Below are 27,332 nucleotides of genomic sequence, written 5' to 3' on the forward strand. Positions count from 1 at the left end.
CAGTCATATATACTGCACTTTCCTGAGTTCTTTGTGTCATTCTAGCAACTTATTGAACCTGAAGTGGGCTGTGGGAACTACCAAATTTGTAGCAAAGTTGGTCAGAGGTGTGGGTAGCCTGGAGGCCCAGGTCTTGTGGTTGAACCCCTTAACGTGTGGGATCTTCACCAACTCGGGGTAGTTCATATCTGAACTGAACTGTGGAACATCCAATTGTGTCAGACAATCAGTGTCAGAAAGTAAAGAATAAGTTTTAGGACTTCTCTGGTGGCCCAGTGGTTAAGACTCTGCACATCCACTGCAGGGGGCACGGATTTGATTCCTAGTCAGGGGTCTAAGTGGAGAAGGCAATGGCACCCCACTCCAGTACTCTTGCCTAGAAAATCCCATAGACGGAGAAGCCTGGTAGGCTGCAGTTCATGGGGTCGCTAAGAGTCAGACATGACTGAACGACTTCACTTTTACTTTTTACTTTCACACACTGGAGAAGGAAATGGCAACCCACTCCAGTGTTCTTGCCTGGAGAATCTCAGGGACGGGGGAGCCTGGTGGGCTGCCATCTATGGGGTCGCACAGAGTTGGACACGACTAATGTGACTTAGCAGCAGCAGCAGGGGTCTAAGATCCTGCATGTGATGCAGTGCAGCCAAAAAGAAGTTTTGACACCCTGCGAATCCCTGGCATCATTTCATTCTAATTTGATAGTTCAGAAACTCCAAGCCCCTGGCAAGATTGAGAAGCAGTATCGTGGAGCTAGTTGAGCTTGGAGGGAGCAAATCCATGGGATGTTTCTGACCCCTCTCTTCCCCCACCATGTCCAGCCTTTGCAGAGCCTCACACATGATTTCATTGCCCAAATTAGGAATGTCTACCAGCGAGTGAGCACACATGATGCACCAAGTACTTTTCATAATTTTTTCCTGGAAAACCATGTATATTTACACCTTCCTATTAAAGGTATTAATTTGAACAAGGGATTGATAGGTATTGGAATTTGTGAATTGGGTACAAATTAGAAATAATAGCAAGATAGCTATATACAAATCACATATCTGGTAAAGGACTTTTATCCATACTCTCAAAACTCGGCAGTAAGAAAACAGACAACTCATGTGGTGTTAACTAAACTTACTGTTGTAATCATTTCACAATATATGTGTATCAAATCATCACATGATACACTTTAACCTTTCAATATGTTTTATGTCATTTGTATGTCAAAGCTGGAATTTTAATTCTATTTTTAAAAATATTTATTTGTGGCTATGCTGGGTCTTCGTTGCTGTGAGCCGGCTTTCGCTAGTTGCAGTGAGCAGGGACGACTATTCGTTGCAGTGCTTGGACTTCTCATTGCAGTTTCTTCTCTTGTGGGAATGAGCTTCAGTGGTCGTGGCACACGGGCTCATTAGATGTCATATAAGGGCTTAGTTGCTCCGCACCATGTGGAATCTTCCTGGACCAGGGATGGAACCCATGTTCCCTTCATTGGCAGGTGGATTCTTATCCACTGAGCCACCAGGGAAGTCCGACAACCCTATTTTTAAAAGCAAAAGATTTGAATAGACACTTTGCCAAGGAATATGTATACCGGCGGGCTTCCTGGGTGGCATGAGTAGTAAAGAATCCTCCTGCCAATGTAGGAGACATAGGAGACACGTGTTCCATCCCGGGGTTGAAACGATCCCCTGGAGAAGGAGATGACAACCAGCTCCAGGCTTCTTGCCTGGAGAATCCCATGGACAGAGGAGCCTGGTGGGCTACAGTCCATGGGGCCGCAAAGAGTGGGACACAGCTGAGTGACTGAACACACACATTATACTGGCAGTCCTCGCTTTATTGCACTTCATTTTATTGTACTTTGCAGACTGTGTTTACAAATTGAAGGTTTGTAGCAACCCTGTGTAAGGCAAGTCCATCGGTGCCATTTTTCCAGAAGCGTTTGTCTCCTTTGTATCTCTCCATTACACGTTGAGGGCTTATCCGGTGGCTCAGCTGGTAAAGAATCCACCTGCGATGTGGGAGGCCTGGGTTCAAGCCCGGGGTGGGGAAGATCCCCTGGAGAAGGGAACATCACATGTTGGTAGTTCTCACAATATTTCAAACCTTCAGCCAGCAAAAAGATATCATTTGCTGAAGGTTCAGATGATGATTAGCATTTTTTAGCAATAAAATATTTTTAAATTAAGGTATGTACATTAAAGACATAATGCTGTTGCACACTTAATAGACTTGGTATAGTATAAATATAATTGTCATATGTTCTTTATAACCAAAAAATTCACAGGACTCCCTTTATTGCAGTGACCTGGGACTGAACCCATACTATCTCTGAGGTGTGTCTCTATATGGTAAATAAACATAGGAAAAGATGCTCAACATCATTAGTCATGAGGGAAATACAAGTTAAAACCACTATGAGATACTACCACACACCCATTTGAGTGGCTAAAATTAAACAAGACGGACAATACCAAGTGTTAACGAAGACCTGGAGGAACTAGAACTCTCCTGCACAGCTGGTTGGAATGCAGATGGTCCAACAACTTTGCAAAACAGCTTGGCATTTTCTTAAAAAGTGAAACAAGATTTTTTTTTAAAAATCAGAATTGAACAAAAAAAGTTTTTAAAGTGAAACAACACATACCCCATGACCCAGCCCTTCCACTCAAAATCATTTACCCAAGAGAAATGGAAGTTTATATCCACACAAAGACATGTATGTGAATGTTCATAGCAACTTTATTTGCAATAAATAGTCCAAAGCTGGAAACAGCCCAAATGTATATCAACAGGCAATTAGCTAAACAAACTGTGGAACATCCATCCAATGGAATACTACTTGGCAATAAAAAGAATGACCATTAATATATGAAACAACATGGATAAATCTGAAACTAATGATGCTTAGTGAAAGAAGCCAAATAAAAAGAGTACATACCATACGTTTGTATTTACATAAATTCTGAAATATGCAAATTCATGCCTAGTGACAAAACAGATCAGTGGTTACTTGGGGCTGGGGAGGCAAGGAGGAACAGGAGGGCCTGATTACCAAGAGGAAGCTTTTGGGGCGATGGAAACATTTATCTTGATTGCAATAGTGGCTTCACAGGTATATGTGTGTGAGAGTCATTAAACAGTACATTTTTAATATATGCAGTTCATTGCCGATTATACCTCAATAAAGCTGTTTTAAAAGAAGCAACAGAAGAAAGCAGCTACAGCAGAAGGGGACCTGCCCATAGTTTGTCACAGAACATTGGTTTCATTATCTCCACTTGATTTCATCGTCTAGGAAATGTTGGCTTTTTGGTTTTGTTTTCTAAGCCATTGCTGAGTTTTTTGAGTGCTTGCCTTAAAATATTTAAACTTATGTTTTCTTACATAGTTTTTTTTTCTTCTGGATTTATGACATGGCATGTGCTGTGCTTGGTCACTCAGTCGTGTCCGACTCTTTGCAACCCCATACACTCTAGCCCACCAGGCTCCTCTGTCCATGGGGATTTTCCAGGCAAGAATACTGGAGTGGGTTGCCATGCCCTCCTCCAGGAGATCTTCCCAACCCAGGGATCGAACCCAGGTCTCCTGCATTGCAGGCAGATTCTTTACCATCTGAGCCACCAGGGAAGCCCAAGAAGAGTGGAGTGGGTAGCCTCTCCCTTCTCCAGGGGATCTTTCTGACCTAGGAATTGAACTGGAGTGTCCTGCATTGCAGGCGGATTCTTTACCAGCTGAGCTACCAGGGAAGCCTGTGACGTGGCATGGGGGATCTTAGTTCCCTGACCAGGAATGGAACTCGCCCCCTGCAGTGGTAGCATGGATTCACTGGACCACAGGGAAGTCCCTTACATAGTATTTGATACATACAAAAAGTATGCGGAACCTCACGTGTGTTAGGAACTGAGCTATAAATTGAATGTCCATGAACCCCACCCCAGCTAGCCTAAGAACCAAGATATTACCTTCGCAAATTCCTGAGGTCCTTCCTTACCCCAGTCCCACTCCCCTCACAGGGACCGCCGTTTGAATTTTGTGCTTTTCTTCCCCTGATCTCCTAAGCGTCTGATCATGTGTGTGTACTCAGCGGCTTCAGTCCTGTCCAACTCTTTTGTGACTCCATGGACCGTAGCCCGCCAGGCTCCTCTGTCCATGGGGTTTTCCAGGCAATAATACTGGAGTGGGTTGCCATGCCCTCTTCCAGGGAATCTTCTCAACCAAGGGATCAAACTCACATCTCCTGCATTGCAGGTGGATTCTTTAATAGATGGTTTAGTTTTGCTTATTTTTGCCAGCATGCTGTGTGTCATTTTATGCAATTTGCTGTTTTCACTTTACATTATATCTCTATGATTCATCTGTCTTGTTGGATTATGTGTATTACAATACTTCCAATTCTCCCTACACCCTGCAGGTCAATACAGGATACGGTCTGCCTAGGGAAAATACAGCCCAGCAAGCTCACCCAGTCCAGGGACCCAACTGCAGGGCCTCCTTGTCAGAATGTCACGTTCATTCCTTCACTCAAAAAGCCTTCTGAGTACCAAGCAGTGACTGGACATGCCACCGTGAGCACAGCAGATGCCCTGCTGTCCTGAAGCACACATCTGGTTGTTACCTCTCACCCTGACCCTCACTTGACTCGGGGTATGGGCCAGCTACCCAAACACCCTGGGGTGACTTGCCTCTTCCACTTACCCACAGGATGGCTTAGAGAGGCTGATCTGACCCATCCCAGTGGCTTCTGCCCAGGGAGGGCAATATGACAGTAGCTGTCACAAGGACAAAGCCAGTTCTGACCCAGCAAGGCCACTTCCAGGAATTTATCCTATGGGGCACTTGAGTATGTACAGAGTGGCACTGGCTTAGGAGTATTTATTGCTGCATCATTTGTAGTATCACACTAATAGAAACAGCTGAAATTTCCATCAATAGGATCTAACTATGGTTAATTCACATTAGTTATGGGAAACCCATACAGTGGAACATCATGAGCTATAAAAGAACAAAGGTGGAGGCACTGATCATGGAAAGTTCTCCAGGACAGATTTTTTTTTTTTGGCCACAGCTTATGGGATCTTAGTTCCCAAACCCGGGATCAAACCTGGGCCCCAAGCAGTGAAAACACAGAGTTTTAACCACTGGACTGCCAGGGAATTCTCTCCAACTCTCCAGGACAGATTTTAAAGGGCAAGATATATTCCACTGTGTGGAATATATCACCATGTAAGAAAGGGGAAAGACTAATGCATGCTGAACTGCTTAAACATGCATGAGTACTTCCAGAGAGTTCATAAGTAACTGGGACCTGGATAAGAGACTTGTCATTGTTATCTAGTTTTTGTTTTTTTTTTTAATTGTGGGACTTCCCTGGTGGTCCAGTGGTTAAGACTCAGCAGTCCCTGGTCTGGGGCAGGGGCAGCGGGGGTGAGTTCCACAGGTCACCTGGTATGCTCCCCCACAAAAAAAAAAAAAAAATCTATGTACCATGGCCAAGGGTTATCTATTAAAAAACACTGATAAAATAACAATTTTGATCTTTCAGTGCATATTCCCTGGCTTCTTGACCTTTCTTTGGCTGGCAGCCAGCCTTTGCTGGCAGCAAATATTTTATCAAAGGTCCCTGCTTTTCCCAGGCCCCCTGCTTTTGACACTTTACAGTCTGACCACCCCCCAACTGCTTTAGTGTGTTGGGGGACCGGCCAGCCACAAGGTGGCACTGTCTGCTGCCTGCTGCTCTGGGCTGAAAGTCCTCCCGGGGTACCTGGGCGTCAAAGGTTGGGGTCTGTGTCCACTGAGCGGAAGCTCACCTCCCCAACCCTGGCACTCCTCAATCCTGCACCTCTGCCAAGAAATCTGGAAAAACGGAAGTTAGGAATCATATTCCTGTCATCTCCTCCACCTGGCCCATCGAATGCCCCCTGAGTGGGTGCAGACAAACCTTCAGAACCTGGAAGGTGCCTCTTGCCTTCCTTTGGGTTTCAGGTCGAACACAGGAGCTCTGCCTCTGCTCCTGATCTGAGCCCCCATTTCAGTTGAGAAACCCTCCCTTGTCCCTAAGAGAGCAGTCAAACCTCTGCAGGAGGGTGGACAAGGGGATAATGTGACCAACACGAGATGGCTCAGGGTCCCCTGCCAGAAGCACTAGGGATGGGGCTGCCATCTGCCCACCCACTCAGCACTTCATTCATTTATCAAATATTTACCAAGGGCCCACAGTTGCAGAGTTCTCATCCAGCACTTGAACATCAGAAGGAAGGCGACAGGGCCAAACTGACCTTGGACCTTTGCTCAGGCTCCTCCCCTAGCCCCAGACCTCCCCGCCCTCTGTAACCTTGGTCCTGCCTCACCTACCCAAAGACTCTGCTCAAGGGCAGCCTGGTTAGTGTCTGGGACCACTCGGGGCTCCCTGGCCTGGGGGTACAGCACTAAGAGGGACACATGGGAGAATGACCATGGAAAGCCCAAAGTCGGCAACAGGTGGATGGATGTGCCCTCGAGATGCAGGCTCCAGCAAGGACAGCTGCCCTCACTGGGGGCTGGCCCACATCGGGGTAGGGAATCCCTCTGGGAGCCCAGGAACTCTTGTTAAATGGACACAGGCTAATTGTCCCAGAGCCTAGCTTGATGAGCACGCCCGTGTTTAGTAATCCCAGCCTGACAGAGCAGACAGCAGGTGGGAGGCAGCCCCAGGCCTGGGCGCGGGATGCAGGTCATGACAAGCTGTCTCCACAGGCTGCAGCCTCCCTGGGGCTGGGTAGAGCAGCCCTGGGCTGGCCCCTTCTGGGCCCTTCCACAGGCTACCTGGCGGGCCCCCACCTGGGACAGGGGTCCTCTAGATGAATCCGTTGTTCGGGGCCTCCCCCCACCCCATCAGCATAACTCCTGGGCCACAAAGGAGACCTCACACTGCAAGGCAGGGCCGGGGCGGGGGGCTCATCCTGAGCAGGGGAGCCCAGGAAGACACAGTGACCCTGAGCTCTCACGAGGGGCCGAGGCCTCCCCTTCACCTCTGCCTGGCTCCACATGAGAGAGTCACCAGAACACTGGTGGCCCCCCTTCCATGTTTCATCCACAGCCCCTGGTGCCAAGAAAGATGTGCTGGAGGGAGATGTGGTGGGAAATGAGGCAGTGGGCTCAGCGTCCCCTGACCCAGAGGGAGCAGTGGAATAAAATCAAACCAGCTTTAATGCCAATATAGTCTCTCTTTTAAATACCATGTTCCCCAGGATGGAGCGCAGGGGCAGGCTCTTGGCAGGATGAGTGGAAAGGAAAAGTGGAACAAAATGGAATGGATAGCCCCGGGCTGCCCCCAAACTGCTCAGGGCCCTGCCACAGCGCTCTGAGGACCAGCTGCCCGCTTGGGAGGGGGATATGACAGCAGCTTCTGGTCCAGTTATTGCGGAGGTATGGGCTGCGGGCCCCTCCCTTCCCCAGCCCCCAGACTCTTCTCAGGATTTCTGCCCTTTCAAACCAGCAGAACCAGGGCCTGAGCTCCTCTGATCTCGGAGGGGCCCCCCTGCCTGAAAGAATTGCTGTGTGGGGCAGGCGGGGGCGCCCCTGGCCAAGCCAGCTAGGTGACTTGCTCAGTAACTGCTCTGGTGGCCTGTGAGAATGTAGAGGTTGCTGTGAGCCCCGGGCTTGTCGGTGGGAATGCTCTCAAGGATGATGTCTCTGGAGGGGAGGGAGAATGGAGGTGAGCAAGGTGGGAAGGCACATGGCACCACCAGCTGTGTATGTGGGGGGTGACTGATGGGGAGGCCGGGCACCATGTCCTACCTGTGGGCACCGAGCACTCGGAAGATTCTCGTCTCATCTGTGATCTCCTGGGTCACCTGGGAAGAAATGGGGCACTGAGGCCACACCAGCGCATCCTCTCCTAGAAGGTGGGAAGGCCTAGGTTCCCGAGTCCCCCTCACCTCATTGGTGTCCAGGCTGCGGCCCTGCATCCCATGGCTCCAGAAGGCCAGCACGCTGTCCTGCAGGCACACTGGGAAGGGCCAGGCCACCATCAGCCCCCTGCCTGCCCGGGGGCCACTGGTTCCCCCAGCTACACCCCGGGCCCAAGACTGGGTCGCAGACCAGACTACAGGTGGCCAGGATGGCTCTCAAGAGGGGCTGGGGGACCTGCCTCCTTGTTCTGCTGCCAGCCCCGAGCCCCAGGGCCACATCATGTGCTCCAGGCTGGCATCTTCTGCACCCATCCCCACCCCCCAGCGTCCGGTTCACTCACCCACAGTCTCAATGGGGAAGTCAAAGGTCAGCACGGGCGCCAGCGTGGCTGTGGGCTCGCCCAGCAGGTTGACGATCCTCACGCAGCCTGCACAGTGGCGGGGTGAGGGGTGCTGATGGGTGGGGGGGCTCCCTCACCACCCCCTCCAACACCCTGGCCCTGATCCCAGGAACACTCACGGTCAAAGCAGACCAGGACTGTGTCCCTGTCCACCTGGATCACCTGCTGGGCCGAGCCTGGGAACCCCTCTGCAGTTAGAGAAGGGAGACACGGCCTGGCTGAGCCACCAGCCCCGCTCTGGCCCCAAGAGGATGACATGGGGCGGGGGGCGGGTTGTTAGGCAGCCTTCACCACAAGAGCATCCCGGGGGCATCATGGCGCCGGAACTCACTGCACAGCTGGGGAACTGAGGCTTGGTGCCAAAGTGACCCATCCGTAGGCTCACAGGGAGCCGGGCTGAACCCCAGGGAGCCACGGGAGAGCAGGGACCCCAGAGTCAGGGGAGCCAAGCTTCAAGACTCAGTCACTATGTGACCTTGGATCTCTGAGCTTCAGGTTCCTTAACTGTAACCCAGGCATGCCTACCTCGCAGGGCCATTGTGAGAATCAAGAGTGAAATCTCATGAGACCCCTGTCTGGGAGTTTGGGCACCGTATGGTCCAGGGTGCCTTCCCCTTCCTTCACCCACCGCCATTCCCCTCACTCCCTGAGCTGCCTCAGCACCCAGGATCCTGCTTCCTTGCTCAGAATGAAGGCCTCTGGGTCCTGCCTTCCCCAGCTTGGCTGTCCCTGCAGCCCCCACGGGGTCGTCAGGTCGTCTTAGCTGCTGAGCCCTTTGGTCTAGTGACATCTTCTATGGGGAGACCTGGCTGATGGGAAGCTGGGAGCTTCAGGGTCCCCAAGATCTCCATGGAGCTGTAAACCGTGGGGCACTCTCTATGTATACAAATCACCTGCGCGCACACACACTCATTCACACAGAGCCTGGCCCTCCAGCTCACCGGGTGGGATGAGGATGTCCGGCATCAGGCCAGCCTCCAGCGGTAGGACGTGGAACAGGACGCGGCAGCCGGGCCCCTCAGGGCCCTCGGCCCCCACACACACCTGCGGTAGCTCCTTCCCATCCAGTACCAGCGGCTCCAGCATCCCTGCTGGGCTGGGCAAGGGGCTGGAGAAGTTCTGGGGGCAGCAGCGGCGCTCAGGTCTTCATTTCCTCCCCCAGACCCCCCTGCCGCCCGCCTGGGGGGTCCCCCCACCGGCCCCGCACCTTCAGCAGCAGGAACTTCTGCAACGGCTCGTACCACTGCAACAGGAGCAGGCTGGCGGGGAGCGCGGCCAGCAGGAAGGTGCTGCCCGTGTGGGGGTTACGCACTGCGGGGGAGGCGGCGGTGGGCCCAGGGGCTGTTCCCGCCTGTGCCCTGCTAGCCCCGCCCCGCCCCGCCCCGCCCCCTACCCCGCCCCTACCTCGTCCCGCCGGCCCCCCCCAGCTCTTACCCACACGACACTGCAGGCAGCCTTTGGTGTCAGGAATCTTGTTGGACAGGGCAAATCGCCTGGGGGGACAGCAACCAGGGCAGGTGTCCCCGGCGCCATCCTGGGCAAGGCCCGCCCCCCCGCAGAGCCCTAAGGATGGGTTCTAACACCTTCCCGGCCTCACAGGTGGCAGACTGAGGCTCTGAAGGCCAAGCCACTTGCTGGAGTAACTGAGAAGCGGACGTGATCCTGGGCCTGTGGCTCCAGCATCCAACTTGACAGCCTGGAGCCCATACATCCAGACCAGGGGTTTGGCTCACAGAGTTACCTCTAACCGTGACTGGGGGGCAAGGCACTTCATTTCTCCGTGCCTCAGCTGATTCCTCTGCAGACGGGGGCTGGGGGTGGGAGTGGGGTGGGGGTGTGTGTGACCATGGAACCCACCTTGCAGGATCACAGTGAGGTTTGTATGAGTTAACTCAGCAGAGGGCTTGCAGCAGAGCCCGCCACAGCAGGTGCCCTCACAGAAGGCTAGCTTTTCTCATCCCCTATTAATACTTTCCCACCTATTTTTGGTCATTGAAAATCCTTTTTAAGGAAAGGAAGGATGCAAATGTTGTTGCTTAGTTGCGAAGTCATGTCCAACTCTTTTGTGACCCCATTATATAGCTGGTCAGGCTTCTCTGTCCATGGAATTTCCCAGGTAAGAATAATGGAGTGGGTTGCCACTTCCTCCTCCAAGGGATCTTGCCAACCCAGGGATCGAACCCGAATCTCCTGCATTGGCAGGCGGGTTCTTTACCACTAAGCCATTCAGAAAGCCCAAAATGAAGAAGTCAATGAAGAAATGAGGGTGTGGAAGGGCTGGGAGCTGATTCAGGCTCCAGCTCCTCCTTCAGCCAGGGCACTCAGGGCCAGTTCCCACCCCCCATGCCACATGTCACAGGTGGGCAAGCTGGCCAGAGAAGATGGAGACTCGCAAGAAAATAGCAATTGCCCTGCCCTCCTGTTTCCGCTGAAGCTATTCCCCGGGGTGGCCAGTGGGTGGCGTCCTTTGGTGCTGAGGGAGAAGCAAGGTCCTTGCTCTGGTCACTTGCTGTCCCCCAAGCCCTCAGGGGACGTTCCGAACCCGTTTCTTGCTCTGAGGAACAGGGCAACATGTCAGCAGCCCACCCACCTCTCCCTGTGATCCAGGGCCTGTCTGTACCCTCTGCTGGGACGTGGGCCCCGCCGAGGAAGCCAGCCCTTCTCTCTCCCTGCCTTCGCTCCTCTTTCCCCTGTTCCTTCCACTCTCTTCCCAGTTGGCCTTCAGATGGGACAGAGGCAGATTTCTTTTTTTGTTTTTTTCTCCAACAATTCCAGATCTCCTCTGTGACTTCCCGAACACACACCCACAGCTGCCTGTGTCTCGGGGCTGTATTGGGCCTGTTTCCTGCAGGTCCTGGGTCAAAGCAGAGGTTGGCCTGGGACTGATCTCAGGAAGCCCTGAGGCCACTGGGTTCCCAACGTGGTCCTCGAGCAAGCCTGCTGCATGAAGGGCCTGGGACCCTCAGCTCCCCAGTGAGTGTAGCCACAGCCCAGCCTCCCCCACCCTCCCCATTGGCTTCCACCACCCACCTGGTCATGGCAATGTCTAAGCCCACAGCCCACCTGCCCGCTCAGATCTCAGGGCCACCCCCCACTCCCCGACAAGAGCTAAGGCCTGTCTAGTACATTTCAAACTCCACGTGACACCATTGAATTCTGCTCCACCCGCAGCTGATGACAGCTCCATCCTTCCGTTGCCAAGGCCAAAACCCTGGAGTCATCCTTGACTCCTCTCTTTCTCTCCCATCCACCAACTCCATCAGGAAATCCTGTTGGTCTGGCTTTGAAAATAAAACTGGAATCTAACTGCCTCTGTCCTTCACCACCACCCTGGTCCAAGGCACCATCGCGTCCCACCAGCCCCCTGACAGGCCTCTGCTTCCGGCTGCATCTCCTCCAGCCTCCTCCCAGCGCAGCAGCCAGACTGACCTGTGAGAACCTCAGCCAGGGCACACTCAGTCAGGGGTAAAGGCCTCTCTGTGGCGACAGGGCCCTCTGAGGCCAGCCCCTTCTCACTCCCTCCACGTGGACCCCCTGATTCCTTGCTGTTCCTCATACAAGCAGGCCTGGCCCCTGGGCTCCAGCCCCCACCCCCCACCCCCCCAGATATTCTCAGGACTCACCCCATCACCCCCTCCAAGTCTTTGCTCAAACAGCACCCTCTCAGGGACGTCCTTCCTGACCACCCTGATGAACACCGCCTCCTGACCCTCCTCCATGTCACCACTGCACTGACTCCTTCCTCATGTCCATTGTTGTCTGTCCCTCTTGACAGAGTCTGAGAGTACAAGGGTCTCTAGTTCCCAGGAGGTTCTCATGCCCAGGAGACTGCCTGGCACATACCAGGTGCTGGATGACTGAATGGGGGCCTCTACCACCCGTGGACAGAGGAGCCCGGCAGGCTCCAGCCCAGAGGGGCGCACAGAGTCAGACATGACTGAAGAGACTTAGCACGCACACACCACCTCATAAGCACACCTCAGTCTGCTCACTGGGGGTCTCCCAGTCCTTCCCTTCCCCTCACACGCAGTCTCATTAGTCCCCAAATCCTGTCAACCCTACTTCCTAAATACTGCTCGGGCCCGTCCAGTTCCCACTGCCCTCCCTCGTCTCAGGTCACTACACTGGCCTCCTTTCCAGGCCCTCTCATCGGTCTCCCGCTCCGTTCATCCTTCCTGCTGTCACCACAGCCGTCGGCAGACACTCCTGTGTCCATCTGCCCAGACAAGCCCCTCTCTCCCTCCCCAGCGCCAGGAGAGGGCACGTGACCAGGCCTGCCTGGCCCCTGGCTCCTCATCTCGTGGCTGCAGTGACCAGCCCAGAAGTGGGCACAGCCCTCAGCTAGGCCCGTGAGAATTGGCCCCAGCCTGTGGGGGGAATTACTTGGAAACAGAGGTTCCAGTTCCACGGGTTTATTAGCTAGTGGAACACTGGGTGGATCTGCAGTTAGCTGTCACCGGACAGGAAAGCCTACTTGAGGATGTCGGTGACAGGAGGAAAACAGAGCCAGGAGGTGCAGGAGACGCCTACGGGAGCCACCGCAGCCTGGGTCCAGCGGGGCCTGCAGCTGACCCCGCTCCCGTCAGTGCTGTATGTCAGTCCTTGGTCGCTCAGTCCTGTCTGACTCTTTGTGGCCCCATGGACGGTAGCCCGCCAGGCTCCTATGTCCGTGGGATTCTCCAGGCAAGAATACTTTAGTGGGTTGCATTTCCTTCTCCAGGGGATCTTCCCAACTCAGGGATCGAAACTGGGTCTCTGAATAGCGGATGGTTTCTTTACTGTTGTGAGCCACCAGGGAAGCACCAGACCCCACGCCTACCCGAGGCATTAAATTCCCCTTTGTGCTGAAGCCAGTGAGTGAAATCACCCGCAACAGGAAGAGTCCCGACTAACATACAGAGGGATCCTACTCAGATGCTCCTGGTACCACTGCCAGTTGGACAAAGCCCAGATCCCAGCCTGGCATCAAGGGCAGGGCTCTACCACCTGGACGGCTTCCCGTTGGGCTGCCCCCCTCCCCCACTCAGGCCAAACACCTTCTACCTCCCCAGATCGCCTAGGAGAATTCACACGTACTTCTCCCTCGCTGGAAGGCTGTTCTCTAACGCATCTGCCTGGAAGACCCCCACATGCCGTCAACTCCCACAAGCTCGCCTGGCCTCTCTGAGGCCTCCCCACCCCTCCCAGCTCTGGCTCACCTCAGTCCCTAGAGCTGAGTGTTAAGGACTCATGGGACTTGTTGTCCCCAAGCCCAGCCTAAGAACTGCCATTTCCCAGTGCTCAGGAGACATTTGCCCCACAGCCTACCCACCTCGACGCCAAGGGCTCACCTGACATTCACATCCACTGTCTCCTTCCCTCCTAACAGGCCTGGGGGCAGCGGGAGGGGAGGCTACCAGCTGGATGGACCAGCGAGGAAACTGGGCCTCAGAGAGAGGCCAAGTGACATGACTAAGATCCCAACGGTCTCAGGACCAGGAAAGGCCATGTTCCAGCCTTGGCTCTGTCCCTCTGTCTCCCCGGGTGCTCCCATCCTGCAGGGCCAGGTTCCCCCAGGGTCGCTGACCTGGGGATGATACGCTGGGTGAGGCGGTTGGTGGGGATGGAGAGGGGGACCTGCTGCTGTAGCCGCCGCTGCTCAAACAGGCCTGGGAGGTCGTGGGCCCAGATGTGTGTGGATTTCCCTGCGGAGGGAGGTGGAAGGGAGTAGGGATCAGAGCTGGTGGGCAGAGTGCTGGCCCCACCCCCTGCCCGCCGGGTGGGGGTGGCCCCCCCCCCCTCAGGTACCTGAGAGGGACAGTAGCACGTTGTTCACGCAGTAGAGCCAGGCGCAGCGGTGCGAAATCAGCTGGAGGCCACAGAGCGACAGGTGGACAGGGGTCAGCCCCCCAGGCTCCCCCAGCCCCCAGCCCTCCCCTGCCTGCCGGGCCTCACCTTCTCCAGTGTATCCTCATGCAGTTCATGCAGGTTGAGGGTATAGATACCTTCCTCGGCTCCCACCACCAGGAACTGGTCTGCAGGTTGGGGTATGGGGTCAGAGGTCAGCCACATCCCCTGGCCCAAGCCAGGGATTCCCAGTCTCCTTCTTCCTCCCTATCCCTGCCTACCCCGGGTGACAGGGTGAATCCAGGTGATAGCAGCATGGATCCGCAGGGGACAACCATTGAAGACCTTGGAGAAGCAGGCGCCCATCTGGAGAGGAGGCAGGAGGCTGATGAGGAAGTTGAGGGGCGGTGGGGGCGGTGGAGGGGGGGCAGTCAACAGCTGGTAGGACAGCAGGCGGCCGGGAGGCGGAGCTATGAGACAAACACTTACGTGCACCTTGGGGGTCGGGGGGAGCCCATGGCAAGATGACCTCTGGGAGGGAGGAAAGGAGTCAGGGTCTTACCCGTGGACTCCCATCTCCCCCACCCCGCTTCAGCACCCCCTCACCTCAGGATCTTCCCGGTGCTTCATGGTGGCCCAGGCGGTGGGGAGCAGGGGAGGACTGGCAGGGCCTGGGTGCGGTAGGGGTGGAGTTCCTGCAGGCACAGGGTGGCCGTGAATTCCAGTCCCAGACCACCCCTGGGCCGGCCTCCTGCTCCCCCACACCTGGGCTTACCTGGGAGACTGGGTTGAAGGTCCTCGGCTGGAGGCTCAGTGGGAGATGACCCCAAGAACGGGGCCCTCTTGATGGTTCCTATGGTGTCATCTGGGGAGTCCAGCTCCTGGCGAGAGGGTCAGGCGACCCAGCCTGCTGTTAGCAAGTGACCCTGTAACCTACTCTCAGCCAGCAGCACTCCCACCCCCAGCTCCCCTCCACTCTGAACCTGGAGTTCCAAGGCTGGCCGGATGGTCAGGCTCCTGTTGGGGACAGATTGGAGGGAGACGAGATGTGAGGTGTAATGGGGTCATGAGCCCGGTCCCCACACCTCCCCGGGCTGCGGGCCCTCACCTTTCCTCCAGGGCCTCCTGGACTGACTGCAGCAGGCTCCTGGGCAGGGATGGGGAGGGGTCAGAGGTCAGCCTGCCTCCTGCTCCTGCCCCCCTGCAGCTTCCTTCCCCCTCACTCACCCGCTCAGCTCTTCCTTCCCCAGCAGCGTCCACTCCTCTTCCCACTGTGGGGAAACCAAATCAGAAAGGCCGGGAGGGAGGCAGAGAGACAGACAGGCAACGTGAGAGGGCACTAGAAAGATGGGGGAAGAGAGAGAGAAGGCAGACAGACAGACGGACAGATGGAAAGTGAGATGATAACAGGCCAGAGAATTGGGAGAGAGACAACAAGAGACAAAGAAACTGTGAAAGAGGGACAAGCACAAAGAGTGAGAGAGAAGGAGACCGTGAGAGAGACAGGCGCGGAGAGACTGAGATTGTGGGGGCGAAGAGAGATGCTGATAACAAGAGACAGCGAGAGAGCAGAGACGGTGAGTCAGACAGCCCAGCAGTCACAGCGACTGAGGCAGAGGAACGTGCCGAAGGAGGTGGCAGGGCGAGGGGGGGGGGTCCTCCAACGAGTGACAGGCCCACGTGTGTTTTTTGGCCATGCTGCATGGAGCACGTGGGATCTTAGTTCCCCAACCAGGGATAGAACCCGCACCCCCTGCAGCAGAAGCATGGAGGCCTAATCACTGGACCGCCAGGGAAGTCCCAGGCCCACATCTTAGAAAGGCATGATCGCTCTCTGCCACTCTCCACCAACTGTCCCAAACAACCTGCCCCAGGAATGATACCCCAGCCCTCCCGGTCCCTGCACGGACAGGTCTGTTAGAACGGCTCTCCCAGGCCTAAGGGCCAGGCTGCTGCGGTGTCAAGGCTCCTGGATTTGAGATGCTTGGCTGCCCGCATAGCTCCTAGCCCTGCCCCAGGGACCACCCAGCCACACAGCCAGCCCCTCACCGGCTCGTTCAGTGGGTCTGTTTCCTTCCTGCGTGGGGCGCCGAATTTCACCTGGTGAACTGGGGGCCCAGATCCAGGGGTTAGGGGACCAGAGACTCAGGACTGATCCCTAAACTCATACCAACTCCACACACAGCCCCCCACCAACTCCACACAGATAGCCCTCTGCCAACTCTCCCAACTCTATACATTGAGCCCCCCACAAGGCAAACACAAAGCCCCCCACCAAGTCCACACTCAGCCCTCCATCACCAAATCTACATACATAGCCCCCCAATCCACACAGCCCCCCACCAAATCCATATACATAGCCCCCCAATCCACCCACAGCTCCCCCTCCCAAAAACAGACTCACACTGGATCTCCGAGGGGGTTCTCTCGGCTGGGCCATGCTGCCCCCGGGAGTGAATGGTGTCCGGAAATATGTCATAAGTCTACAAGAGAACACACACGGTGGACACACGCGCACACTCAACTCATACTAGGTATTCCTTGAGGTGCTTTATACACACTGATGTGTTTGTATTCACAATAACGCTCTGAGATTAAATGCACCTTCCTTTCACAGGTGAGAAAACCAGCACAGAGAAGAAAGGAACTTGCCAAAGATCACAGAGAAAACAGAAGGTGGCTTAAGTTAAGGATCTTCAGTTAAGGACCTTCAGTTAAGGTGGCCCTTAAACTTCACAGGACCAAGGGCAAGCACCTATTGGAGTGGGCGAAAAGGAGGCAAACCGGCTCAGGGACGATTCCTAAGGGGTGGGCTCAAGCAGACCAAAGCTCCCTGTGCTGCAAACAGACAAGCTGACGGGACGTGACTGTATCACCTCTGTATTCCTCACCCACAGACCAGGCCAAGACCCAGTCCCCAGGGACTCTCACCTACCTCCAGGTCACAGTCTTCTGGAGAGGGGGTTCCCAGGTGGGGATCGTTGGCCTTGTCCAACAGCTGTGTGAGGAGAGCCCGAGGCAGCTGCTGGGTCGTGAAGGGGTGCTGGAGGATGGAGAGGGGCGCAGCTTGGTCCCTGGCCTCCGGTCCCTGCTTCTGAGCATCAGGCCCCCTGCTCCACCCTCCTGCCTCCCACCTGCAGAAGCTTCTCTGCCGTCGGTCTCTTCTTGGGATTCTTGGTCAAGGCAAGTTTGAGGAAGTGATGGAAATTCTGGGTCCTAGTGGGTACAAGAGTCCCCCCAATCACGGCCCAGGTTAGCCCTCAGCAGAGCATCCTGCCCCCACCCCAGAGGATTCTGCTGAGCCTGCCCAGGAAGGAGCCAGCTTGAGGCCGCGGGCAGCTGGCCTGAGCAACACTGCTGTTGCGACATGGCAGTGCGTCCATCATCAGCCATCTGCCTTTCTTCCTTGTCCACACAGGTCCCCGGCGCGGAGGCAGGGCCCAGGCCCCACTCCTGCAGACGGTCTGTGGAGGCCCAGGACGGGCAGACCCTCAAGGCTGCACAAGGACCCGGCAGACAGCTCCTCCACCCGCATTGGGCTGGACTGAAAGGGGGGCCCCAGCAGGGGATGTGGCCCTTACCAGCGAGTCTTGTCTCTCAGCTTTGGCGGCTGGAAGCTGCTCTTCGACATGAGCATCAAGGCCCTGTGGAGACCACAAGTCAGAGGTCAAGGGTTACAGGGCTCTTGGGCCAGGCCAGGGGCAAGTGTTCTGCTGACCTCATGGGATGTAGGTGGAAGAGAGGCGGCTGCAGCTCGCCCAGCTCGATGGCGGTGATGCCCAGGGCCCAGACGTCACACAGCTCATTGTAGCCACCTTTGCGCTCCACGGCGGCCACCTCTGGGGCCATCCTGGAGGCAAGCTCACATATGAGATGGCCAGGGGCCTCCACTCACGGCCCCCACCCCCTCAGCCAGAGGCGCAGCCTCACCAGTATGGAGTCCCAATGAAAGACCTCCTCTTGGCCACAGACGCTGTCAGCTCACCTGACACCCCGAAGTCAGCTGCAGGGAGAAAAGCCGCTCTCACCCCACCTCAGGCTGCCACTCCCCACCCACGGCCAGGGCACAGGCTCAGGATGCACCTGGCGGGGCTCCGACAGCAGGTGGCCCAGGCTCAGCCACAGCGGCCACAGGCACGAGGCAAGGCCAGGTTCCCTCCTGGGAGGGGTCGACCACCTTCTAGCCCTGACCCAGTGCCCGGTCCCGGGTTAGACTCCATACAGACCCAACCACATCCAACTTTCCAGCAGGAAGGGAGAACGGTGCCACATTCTAAACGGGGAACCAAGGCTCAAGTGGTAAAACGACTTGCCCGAGGACAAGCAGGCTCCCAGACTCCAGAAGCTCCCACAGAACCCTCACCCTGATGGTGTCCCCAGGGTACTGACCCAGCTTGACATCTCCCTGGAGGGTGAGGAGAAGATTGGCTCCCTGTGGGAATGGAGGAGAGAGAATCCCGTCTGGTGCCCCCGAGAATCCCCTCCTCCCGCCCACGATGCGCTTGGCCAGACCCCTACCTTGATGTCTCTGTGGATCTTCCCCTGAGAGTGCAAGTGATGCAGCCCCTGCGGACAGAGGAGCCCCTGAGAGCAGCTGTCCCGTGTACCTCCCCTCTCCTGACCCCCCAGGCCTGGGGCCCCCCACCCAAGCAGCTTCCTCCACCCCTCTCCCCAAACAGGAAGTGACTGAGCCAAAAGGGAAATGGGCTGCTTCCGGCAATAGGGCTGGGGCCCCTTCCCCCCCAGGACCCACAGCCCCTCAGGCAGCTCAGCCTGAGGGACTCCACCCACCCCACCCCACCCCACCCCACCCCAACACACACAGGGGCCTGCTGGGCTGCCTGCCCTGCTCCTGGGGACGAGGGTGTGAGCAGTCCTACGGGCCCAGCTACCTTCAGTGCCTCCCGACAGACATAGGCAATCTGCCGCTCCTCCAGGGGCCCGGTGGCTGCAATGGAAGGGGTAAGGGCTGGCTTGGGAGTCTGGGGGTGATATGCTGACCCACCCAGGCTCCACCCTGTGTAGGGGAAGCAGCAGGCACTGCTGGCAAAAGGGGAGTTGGCCACATCCCCTCCCGACATAGGGTAGGGTATACAGCCCAGAGAAGGACAGCATTTTTCTCAAGGTCACACAGCCAGTGAGACGTGGAGAGGGGCCCAAGTGCAGGGCCTCAGTGCTCTCCTCCTGCCCTATGTTGGGGTAGGGGGATGGGAAGAAGGCTGTGGCCCTCTGGGGCCTGGAGTCCTAGCCCTCACCGTGGTAAATCTCCTGCAGGGACCCCCCTCCGCAGAACTCCATGCAGATCCACAAGCGGTCATTCCTGGGGTGACACAGAGCTGGGGTGGGCACATGGCAGGGCCACATGGGGGCTGCCTGGGGGCGGGCAAGGGGATGAAGCAGCCTCACCTGAGGTAGCTGCCAATGTAGGCCACCACGTTGGGGTGGCGGCACTCACGCAGGATGGTGATTTCCTGCTGAAGAGAGCTGATGTCCTCCCCTGGGAAACACAAGGCATCATGAAGGGGGCCGCCTTAACTCAGTGCCCCCATCTGCAAAATGGGCACAGAGTGCCTCCTCTCTTCAGGCCAGACAGGTGCCAGCCGACAGTACCTCCTGGGGCCTGCCTCTCAGGGGGACCTTGGAAATGTCAACTCTCCGCCCCTCACACCGCGCCCGCCCGCGACGCGCTCTGCCCTCCCTCCAGCGCTGAGGCCCTGGCTCCCGGCCCTCACCTGGGTCTAGCTTGACTATTTTGACCGCGGCCAGTTCGGACGTGACCGTGTCGCGGGCCTGCAGGGGCGGAGGGTTGAGGAGGGATGAGGAGGGGGTGAGGAGGGATGAGGAGGCGGGGCCGGGGGCCAGCTCCCGCAGCAAGACGCAGAGCGCGTATCCCCGCTCTCCGCTCTCCGCTCTCCCGCCCGGCCCGCCGCCCGGCGCACCTTGTAGACGTCGCCATAGGTCCCGGCCCCCACGCGCTGCAGCAGCTCGAAGCGGTCCCGTGGATCCTGCAGCGATACGTTCTGCAGCAGCGCCATGGCCCGGCGCCGGGCAGGCGCGAGCTGCGGAGCCGGCGCGGGGCGGCGCGGGGCGGGGCGGGGCGGGGTGGGACGGGCGGGGCGGGGTAGTACCGCCGGGGCGGGCGCCGGTGGCTCCGAGGCCGCGGGGGCGGGACCGGGCCCCAGGGCGGGGCCAGGCCGGGGATGCCCCGCCGCCCGGCCGGGAGGAGGCGCCCGCGGGACCGACCCTCGGCGGCAAGGGGAAGCCCCGATCCCAGGCGGAGCGGAGGCTCTTCCGTCAGCCACTGGTTCCTTGAGCTCTACAAGTGGGGAGCCTGAAGCCCGCAGGGCCAGAAGGCAGAAGAAAGAGGGGACGCTCCACCCCAAAATTCCCAGATGAAACACCGACAAGTATTTTTTTTTTTTTTTTTTACAAAATGTATTCATCTTCCTTGGAACTGAAAAATAAATCTATGTACAAAACAGGAAGAGATCAGGCTCCCCTCACCCACTCGCAAACAAACCCCTGTAGATTTCCTCTAGGGTCCCCCGAGACAGGCTGGACCTCGGGGAGGTTCCCAGAGGGTCGGAATAAAGGTCTGCTCTGATTTAGGGCCAGTCTGGGCAGGGAGGGGGCAGGGCTCAGGACTCACACAGGCCGGGGGCAGAGTTTCGTGTCCCCGACCCATGCGACAGAGAAGGAAGCTAGCATTTCCAAATTCTGGAAGCGTTTCTTAGGTTCTTTGTGGTAAGGGGCTTGGATTTCCCAAGGAATGGAATTCTGAAGTGCGGAAACGTTCTCCTAGGAGCTGGGCGGGGTCCTTGGTTCCCGGGCTGTAGGTGGGACCTGTGCTTCTAGGGTTTAGAGTGAAAGAGCCCCATGGGCTGGAAACAACCCTGAGCCAATACCGGTCAGGACGAAGGTTAGAGCCTCGGTTCTGAGGTGAATGCTGTTTCCCGTGGCTGGACCTTTAAAAGACTGATGGGCTCAGAGGGAAGGTTTCAGATGGCCGGCTGGGACCCTAGGGGATGGGCTCTATATTCCAATGACTGGGCAGAGCCCTCGATTCGGGCGCTGGGCAGAGTCTGTACTCTGGGAACCTGCAGCCTGGGTTCCGGGTAGGGATGGGGCCTGGGGGCGGAGCCTGGGCTCAGAGGCAGGGGTGGAGCCTCGTCGGGCTGAGGGCAGGCTCTCGGTAGGCGGATATGGAGTCCGGGTACTTCAGAGACCCTTGCGCTGCCGCTTGAGGAAGGAAAGCGTGTAGTCACTAGGTGTAGACACTTTCTGCTTCTTCATCTGCACTTGTGACTGCGCCGTGAGCTGCAGCTTGATGGCGCTCGAATTGATCTTGGTGGCCACAAGCAGCTCCTTCATGCCTTTCATCTTCTCGCTCTGGAACGTCAGCACCGGACCCTCGGGTGGCGGTGATGCGGCAGATGCCGGCGCTGGAGCCGTGCTGCCGCCTTCAGCGCCGCGGGCAGTCCCGGGGACTGTGCCTGGGGGCTTCCGAGGGGGTCCTGGCACCGCACCCTGGCCCGCGCCTGGGCCCTTGTCCAGCGCCGGCTTTTTAGGAGGCGGCGGCTCCTCTGGCTTGGATTCCCGCCGTGGGCCCCGCCGCCGGCCTTCTCTGGCTTCCTCGCCCCACGGCTCTTCAGCCTCGGCCGCCTCCGCCTCTCGGCTCACTATGCGTACCTTCTGCCGCACCTGGGCCGCATGGGGAGGACAAGCGAAGGCCAAGGTTGCAGGCCAGTGGCTGGCACCCCGTGCCCCGGCCATCTTGGGGCGTTGCACCCAAAGGGGAAGGGCGGATCCCCTGCAGGGCTACAAAGGTTCTGACTCCTCCGAGCTGCTGTCACCACCTGCCCTCCTTGCCACCCTGCACAGCTGCCCCTCACCTGTCCCTCAAAACGGCCTAGGGACTGCACAAGGAAGGTGGCCCAGCCCACGTGCAGCACGGGCGTGGGGCTGCCCTCTTCCCATTTGCAGATGCCATCGTAGAATCGCAGCAGATGGGCGAAGCACTCTGGATCCTGGAGGGCAGAACCCTGGCTCTGCGTGCCCTGAGAAAGGGGGAAAGGAGGGTACAGTTAGTTCAGACCCCATTACTCACCCCTCACCAGGGGGAACAGGCCAGACCTCTCGCCTGGACAGAGCGCCCTGGCCCTGGCGGAGGTGAGTAGGGATGGAGAGAATTCTTAGAAACTCCTTTTTTTTTTTAGAAATTCCTTCCTTTTATAAATATAGTCCTTAGCCTGGACTTGGGGGAAGTGGGGAACCACCTTTTACCTCAATTTCACCCCCTCAACTGAATGAGTGACCCTGACGGAGAAAGAGAAGGGCTTCCATCCCATTTACCTCAGCTCCTTAAACCCAGACCCAGGCCCCCAGCTACTGTGTAAGAGAACACAGCTCTCGCCCTGTCCTCCGCCGCCCCAGTCCCATGCAGCGGTTCCACGGCCTGTGACTGGGAGCCCTGCTCAGGTGGGAAGGTGTGCACAGGCTGAAGCCCAGCCTTTCACCTGGGTCTGCTCCCCGGGTCTTTCCTCGCCAGCCTCCAGCAGGCTGGCGGCCTCCTTCAGCAGGTTGGGGATGACGTCATTGGCTACTTCAAAGAACTCCTTGTAGATCTCCTCGTCTTCACGGCAGTAGTTGTAGCTGTGAGGGCAGCAGGGCACTGTGGGGTCTCAGCCATGGCGGGTACCCCCAGGGACCTGGCAGGGGAGGGAGCCCTGGTTTCTTTTCCGGGATCATCCGGGGACTGGAGTGAATGGTTGGGGTCCTCACTCCGAGATGATGGTGCTGTATCAGCCCAGAGCAAGAATGAGGAGGGGGCTGGGGATACAGAGCTGGATGGCAGTGGTCAGAAATCAGGAGAGGGGAGGGAAGGAAAGGCCAGAGGTCCTCAGAGGGGTCCCTACCTCTCAGGCGATGATGGTCTTGGCTGCCTAGTGACTGGAAGGAGAGGGGATAGAACTTGGGACCCAGGCCTCCCTCCTGGATGAGAGGGGTTGTAAATTGGGTGGAAGGGGAATAAAGGCCGGGCTGGGGTCCCGTGGGGGCATCCTCACTCCTGGATGACAGTGGCTGTGTCGGCCCAGGCCTGCAGAGCTTCGCGCACATTGCGGTTGCGACAGTGGTAGCCAGCCAGGTACATGTAGGGGTAGATGTGCTCATCCCGGTAGTAGGTCTTGGCTGAGGCAATGCCCTGGGGATGGAGCAGAGGGGTCTCAAGGAGGCGGCCCCAGATGGCACAAATGTTCCACTGGATCACAACTGGGAGGGGCATCAGGAAGATTCCAGAGAGTCCCCTCCCATGAGACCTTACTACCCTGGTCATCATCTTCTCTACCAGCTGCCCCTCCCCTGGTCTGCAGATCTGCTTGCTCAGGCCTGGGCCAGACTGCTGCAGGCACCCTGCAGACCAAGGCCGAGGAAGGGGCAAGGCTTACAAACACCAAGGCCTTCCAAATCCAGTCCAATGTCCCTCCTAGCCCAGAAGCCCCCAGCCCCATCAACTTAATACTCCCACCTCAGTGCTCTCACCACGTTTGACTGCTGTTATACTCCCAGAAGGACAATGACAGGCAACAGAAAAAGTAGGGCTGAGGGGACAACTCTAGGACCTACCACTCCCAGGCAGAGAACCCAGAACACCTCTCAGACATCCCTGACTGCATTGAATATGCACGCAGTAAATACAAAAAGGGGACTGGATGGGTGATACCCCACAACACATACGAAGGTCTCTCCTCATCTGCCCCCCCAGTTCCCAGGTAGAAGGGGACCCCAGCCACTGCTGGGCCGCCCTTCTACACCTACAATGTCCCCACCTTGTGGTAGAGCGTGAGTGGGTCCGGCCTGCCTGGGGTGGGCTCCAGCTCCTCCAGATCCGCCAGGTTCCCCAGCGCCATCGGGTACCTGGGAAAAGCTCGTAAGTCCAGGCTGTCCCTGCCCTGGGGCCCAGCCTGGCCACTCCCCCTACTGACCTTTCCAGATGTCCCAGGTCATAGAGCAGCCAGAGCAGCTTCTAGGGGCCAAAGGAGAAAAGTGCGAGCTGGTGAAACTGAGGCGCGACCTCAGTCTACCAGGCAGAGAGAGCAGTCCAGCACCAGTAGGGGACTCTCCCCCAGGTGGGAAAAGCCATTCAGGAACTAGCCCCTGACTGGAGTCAAAGCACTTTCATGTCTCAATTTCCCCCTTCCCAAAAGCCCCAGGAAAGTCCAGGCCAGGAATGATTCACCCACGTTACAGAATGGGGAAGCTGAAGCTCAGCAAGGGAAAGCACCCTGGCCCAGGGTCCCACAGGTACCCTCACCTGCTGCAGCTGCAATAGCTCCAGGGAGTCAGTGTGCAGGTCAATGGAAGGGTTGATGGCGCATACCATAAATGCCACCTCCATCTTGCGGTCACAGCGCATGTACGATCCTTTCAGGTATAGCCAGCTCTTGGGAGAGGACAAGACCAGATGTCTTATGATGGCCCACCAGTGCCTGCTGTAGGGACTGACATCAGGAACAGGGCCCTCCCCTTCCGGACATATGGAGGTGGTGACAGGATGAGGGGAGCGTGGCCCAAGAATGCAGAGCTCCTTGGGTTGCCTGGGCTAGAATATGGGGGGGTAGGGGAGTGCAGTACCCGCTCAGCCACACCCGCGTTGACTGTCTGGCCCCTGCGATCCTCATTGCCTTTGCCATGCCAAGTGACTTCAGCTGTTTGTTCTCCATTGGGCCCAAATACTACCCAGGCGTGGTCTTCGGACAAGGCCAGGTGGACATCCCGGAGACCCAGAGCCTGGCAGGCCCCCACCACGGCAAAGGCCACACCAGAGCTGTCCAGTTTGGTGCCTGTGGAAGGGAGAGTAATCAAAGAGGGTCCTCTGAGTTCTGGTCTGTGGGAAGGGACCCGACAGCGATAGGCCATGCTCCCTCCCACCCTCAACTCCATACCTTTGCCCTCAGACACTCCTGCCAGACTTCCCTCTATCTCTTTCCGCCTAATTGTTCAGGGTCTCTCCCTCCCCCCTTACATTCCCCATCTTCAACAGGAGACCTTGAATTTTTCATAGTACCCCAGCTTTTGACCCTGCCTTTTCTCTTTCTCTGCAACTGTATTATATATTTCTGCTAATTTAAGCATTTCCTCATTTTACTGTACTAGGTTATAACCAGGACACTGGCCAACACTTTTTTTACACACCCACTGATGGACACTCCTAATTTATCTCTGTCCTCTTTTCTTGCTAAGCTCAGAAGCAGCCTCAGATTCCTTCTCAATATGGCACTCCAGGACCTGACTGCCAGTTAACTGGCCTTAAAACAAAGAGGAAAGCTCTTTGCAAGTCCTGAGCCTTCAGCTTCTTAAGGTGAAGCCCTAGTCTGTTCACCTTCAAAATGTGTTCATAGATACTTCATGGATTGTCTCAATTCCATGAAACATAGCCTGATTTTGGCTCCTCACCCCCTAAATCTTCTGCTGCCCTCTGTGCCCCAGGCTGCAGTAGCCGAGGTGCTGAAGGGGCAGAGGGTGGGCTCAATGGATTTGGAGTCAAGTGACTGAGGTCCAGTCCCAGCCCTGTCACTCTGTCACTTTGGTAGATCAGTTTCTCTCCCGGAGCTTCAGTTTCTCTAGCTGCAATGGGGGACATACCACTTGGCCCACCTCACAAGGCTTACAGGTCTACAATGCGCTCTGTAAACCACAGTGTTGGGAAGAAGTGGGCCAAGATTCTCATGTGAGACAGCCACCTGTCTCTTGCCACCTGTCAGGCTCCAACCTGTGATGAAGCTGAAGAGGGACTGGATGTGGGCCCGATCCTTGAAGTAGGAGCGGCTGAGGCTATTCCAGATGACATCGGAGACCTTCTTGACCAGCTCACGGCTGGAGACGCCCCCCTCTCGCGGGTAGAGAGACAGGTCAACGGCGCCACGGATCTGGGCGGTGAAGCGGGCATAGAGGGCAGCGATGATGGACAGGTCGGCCACCGGGAAGTAGGTGAGGCCGCCAGGAGGGTCGGGCGCAGGGCTGGGCTGGAAAGTGAGCTCAGGCACGTTGGTGGGGATGACGCGGTTGACAGCTAGGAAATGCTCCACGAAGCCCAGTACCAAGGATAGGAGCACCAGGTCCGGCTCCTCTCGGCCCAGCTCGGCAGCGAACAGGCGCACCACATCGTCGATGGAACGCAGCGGGAACAGCGTTTTCTGGGCAGCCTTCAGCCCCATGGCGGCGGCCCTCGGCCTGCGGGCGAGCGGAGGGGAGGGAGGGTCGGGTGGGCACGGCCCACGAATCCCCTCCCGGGCTCGGCTAGCGTTCCACACCCCCCTACACACTCACAGACACCAACCCTTGCTTCCCCGCCCCTTCACGCTCGGCTCATCTCTTCCCCCTCTTTCGTCGAAGAGACTCCTCAGCCGAGGCTGTAGGGCCTTCTTGTCCCCCACAACACCAGGAGCCCCGGCCCCGACGGAGGTGAGCCCCTAGGACCCCCGCTGAGCACTCCAAATGGCCTTCCCGCCCCCTCTCTGCGCTCATACCCCCGGGGCCCTAGAGTCCGCCGGAAGGCGCCCCTAGGCCAGTCCCCCCAAATCCCAAGGCGAGTCCTGGCCTAGGTCCCCCGCGCCCACCTCCGCGCTTACATCCCACACAAGGCACCGCGGCGCCCGCCGCCTGAAGCCTGCTGGGAAATGGAGTTCCGCCCCCCTCGGGCCGCAGTGCCTGCCGGGAAGTGGAGTCCAAGGCCCGCTGTTGTCCCTGCCAAGTCTTGAAATGGTGGCCGGGCCGGCCAGTCCGCGGTGGCTTATGGGAGTGGTAGTCCCGCTGCTCTGGGCGCCCCAGAGGTCGGAGAAGAGCGGAGGCAGCCGCGCCTTTCTGAGGGCCTCAGGGATTGGTCATTCCATTTCACGCAGACCCAGGTAGCCGAGGAACCGCAGTGCCTTCTGGGAGATGTAGTCCGGGGAGTGAGCGGGCAGTGTCTGCGCTTCTGCAGGTCCTTGCTTGTTGGCAAGATGTGATGACAACGGGTACTTTTTAACACTGCTGGACTACTGTAAACGTGTTCAGCCACTTTAGTTGGTTATTTATCAGTATCCATTAACACATTAAAGTGCCTACTATATGTCTAGCTTTCTGTCCACGGGGTAAATCTGACACGTGTGCAAAGAAGAACATCTAAAGAACCATTGTAGTTATTTTAATACGGCAAAAGAAGAGTAAAGTAACTCTC

The 27,332-nt window shown here is 57.1% G+C and overlaps 2 protein-coding genes across 7 annotated transcripts; both read right to left on the bottom strand.

Annotated features, from left to right (window-relative positions):
• Window positions 1–1,813: 1,813 nt before the first annotated feature.
• Window positions 1,814–20,216, bottom strand: MAP4K2 (mitogen-activated protein kinase kinase kinase kinase 2). Of its 3 annotated transcripts, XR_006266376.1 has the most exons (34): window positions 20,056–20,216; window positions 19,849–19,906; window positions 19,523–19,613; window positions 19,372–19,436; window positions 19,009–19,064; window positions 18,635–18,682; window positions 18,506–18,548; window positions 18,047–18,119; window positions 17,835–17,966; window positions 17,698–17,760; window positions 17,251–17,332; window positions 17,052–17,159; window positions 16,521–16,599; window positions 16,166–16,224; window positions 15,344–15,387; window positions 15,225–15,263; window positions 15,100–15,133; window positions 14,892–14,997; window positions 14,723–14,811; window positions 14,606–14,647; window positions 14,398–14,482; window positions 14,225–14,304; window positions 14,078–14,138; window positions 13,857–13,974; window positions 9,725–9,783; window positions 9,498–9,601; window positions 9,232–9,409; window positions 8,410–8,478; window positions 8,231–8,317; window positions 7,917–7,987; window positions 7,777–7,832; window positions 2,939–2,983; window positions 2,472–2,567; window positions 1,814–2,055 (listed from the first exon to the last, which is right to left on the bottom strand). XR_006266376.1 is itself a non-coding variant. In XM_043451601.1 (32 exons), the coding sequence occupies exons 1-32, from the start codon at window positions 20,149–20,151 to the stop codon at window positions 2,905–2,907; spliced, it is 2,454 nt and encodes an 817-aa protein (XP_043307536.1). In that variant the 5' UTR covers window positions 20,152–20,216; the 3' UTR covers window positions 2,722–2,904. The 3 variants fall into 3 exon arrangements, 2 of the variants coding, with proteins under 2 accessions (XP_043307536.1, XP_043307535.1); XM_043451601.1 differs by lacking the exons at window positions 1,814–2,055; window positions 2,472–2,567 and having other exon boundaries at window positions 2,722–2,983; XM_043451600.1 differs by lacking the exons at window positions 1,814–2,055; window positions 2,472–2,567 and having other exon boundaries at window positions 2,722–7,671.
• A 757-nt stretch (window positions 20,217–20,973) lies between these two features.
• MEN1 (menin 1) lies at window positions 20,974–26,878 on the bottom strand. 4 transcript variants are annotated; one of them, XM_043451602.1, is made up of 10 exons: window positions 26,746–26,878; window positions 25,887–26,347; window positions 24,749–24,957; window positions 24,429–24,557; window positions 24,100–24,140; window positions 23,944–24,031; window positions 23,182–23,318; window positions 22,633–22,768; window positions 22,009–22,173; window positions 20,974–21,817 (listed from the first exon to the last, which is right to left on the bottom strand). In XM_043451602.1, coding segments are annotated over exons 1-10 (1,851 nt in total). In that variant the 5' UTR covers window positions 26,748–26,878; the 3' UTR covers window positions 20,974–21,334. The 4 variants fall into 4 exon arrangements, with proteins under 4 accessions (XP_043307537.1, XP_043307539.1, XP_043307538.1 ...); XM_043451604.1 differs by having other exon boundaries at window positions 26,734–26,876; XM_043451603.1 differs by having other exon boundaries at window positions 26,644–26,752.
• Window positions 26,879–27,332: the final 454 nt, after the last annotated feature.

This window comes from Cervus canadensis, chromosome 29 (assembly GCF_019320065.1).
Source record: "Cervus canadensis isolate Bull #8, Minnesota chromosome 29, ASM1932006v1, whole genome shotgun sequence".
NCBI lineage: Eukaryota > Metazoa > Chordata > Mammalia > Artiodactyla > Cervidae > Cervus > Cervus canadensis.

Coding starts and splice junctions, on each gene's coding strand:
- MAP4K2 (XM_043451600.1), bottom strand. CDS start 20,151: ATGGCGCTGCTGCAGAACGTATCGCTGCAGGATCCACGGGACCGCTTC. Junction 14,139..14,224: donor ATGAGGATACACTGGAGAAG/GTGAGGCCCGGC, acceptor TGTGGCCTCCAG/CTGATTTCGCACCGCTGCGC. Junction 9,410..9,497: donor AGAAGTTCCTGCTGCTGAAG/GTGCGGGGCCGG, acceptor TGCTGCCCCCAG/AACTTCTCCAGCCCCTTGCC.
- MEN1 (XM_043451602.1), bottom strand. Junction 23,319..23,943: donor CACTCACGCTCTACCACAAG/GTGGGGACATTG, acceptor CTCCATCCCCAG/GGCATTGCCTCAGCCAAGAC. Junction 22,174..22,632: donor GACCCGGGGAGCAGACCCAG/GTGAAAGGCTGG, acceptor CCCCTTTCTCAG/GGCACGCAGAGCCAGGGTTC.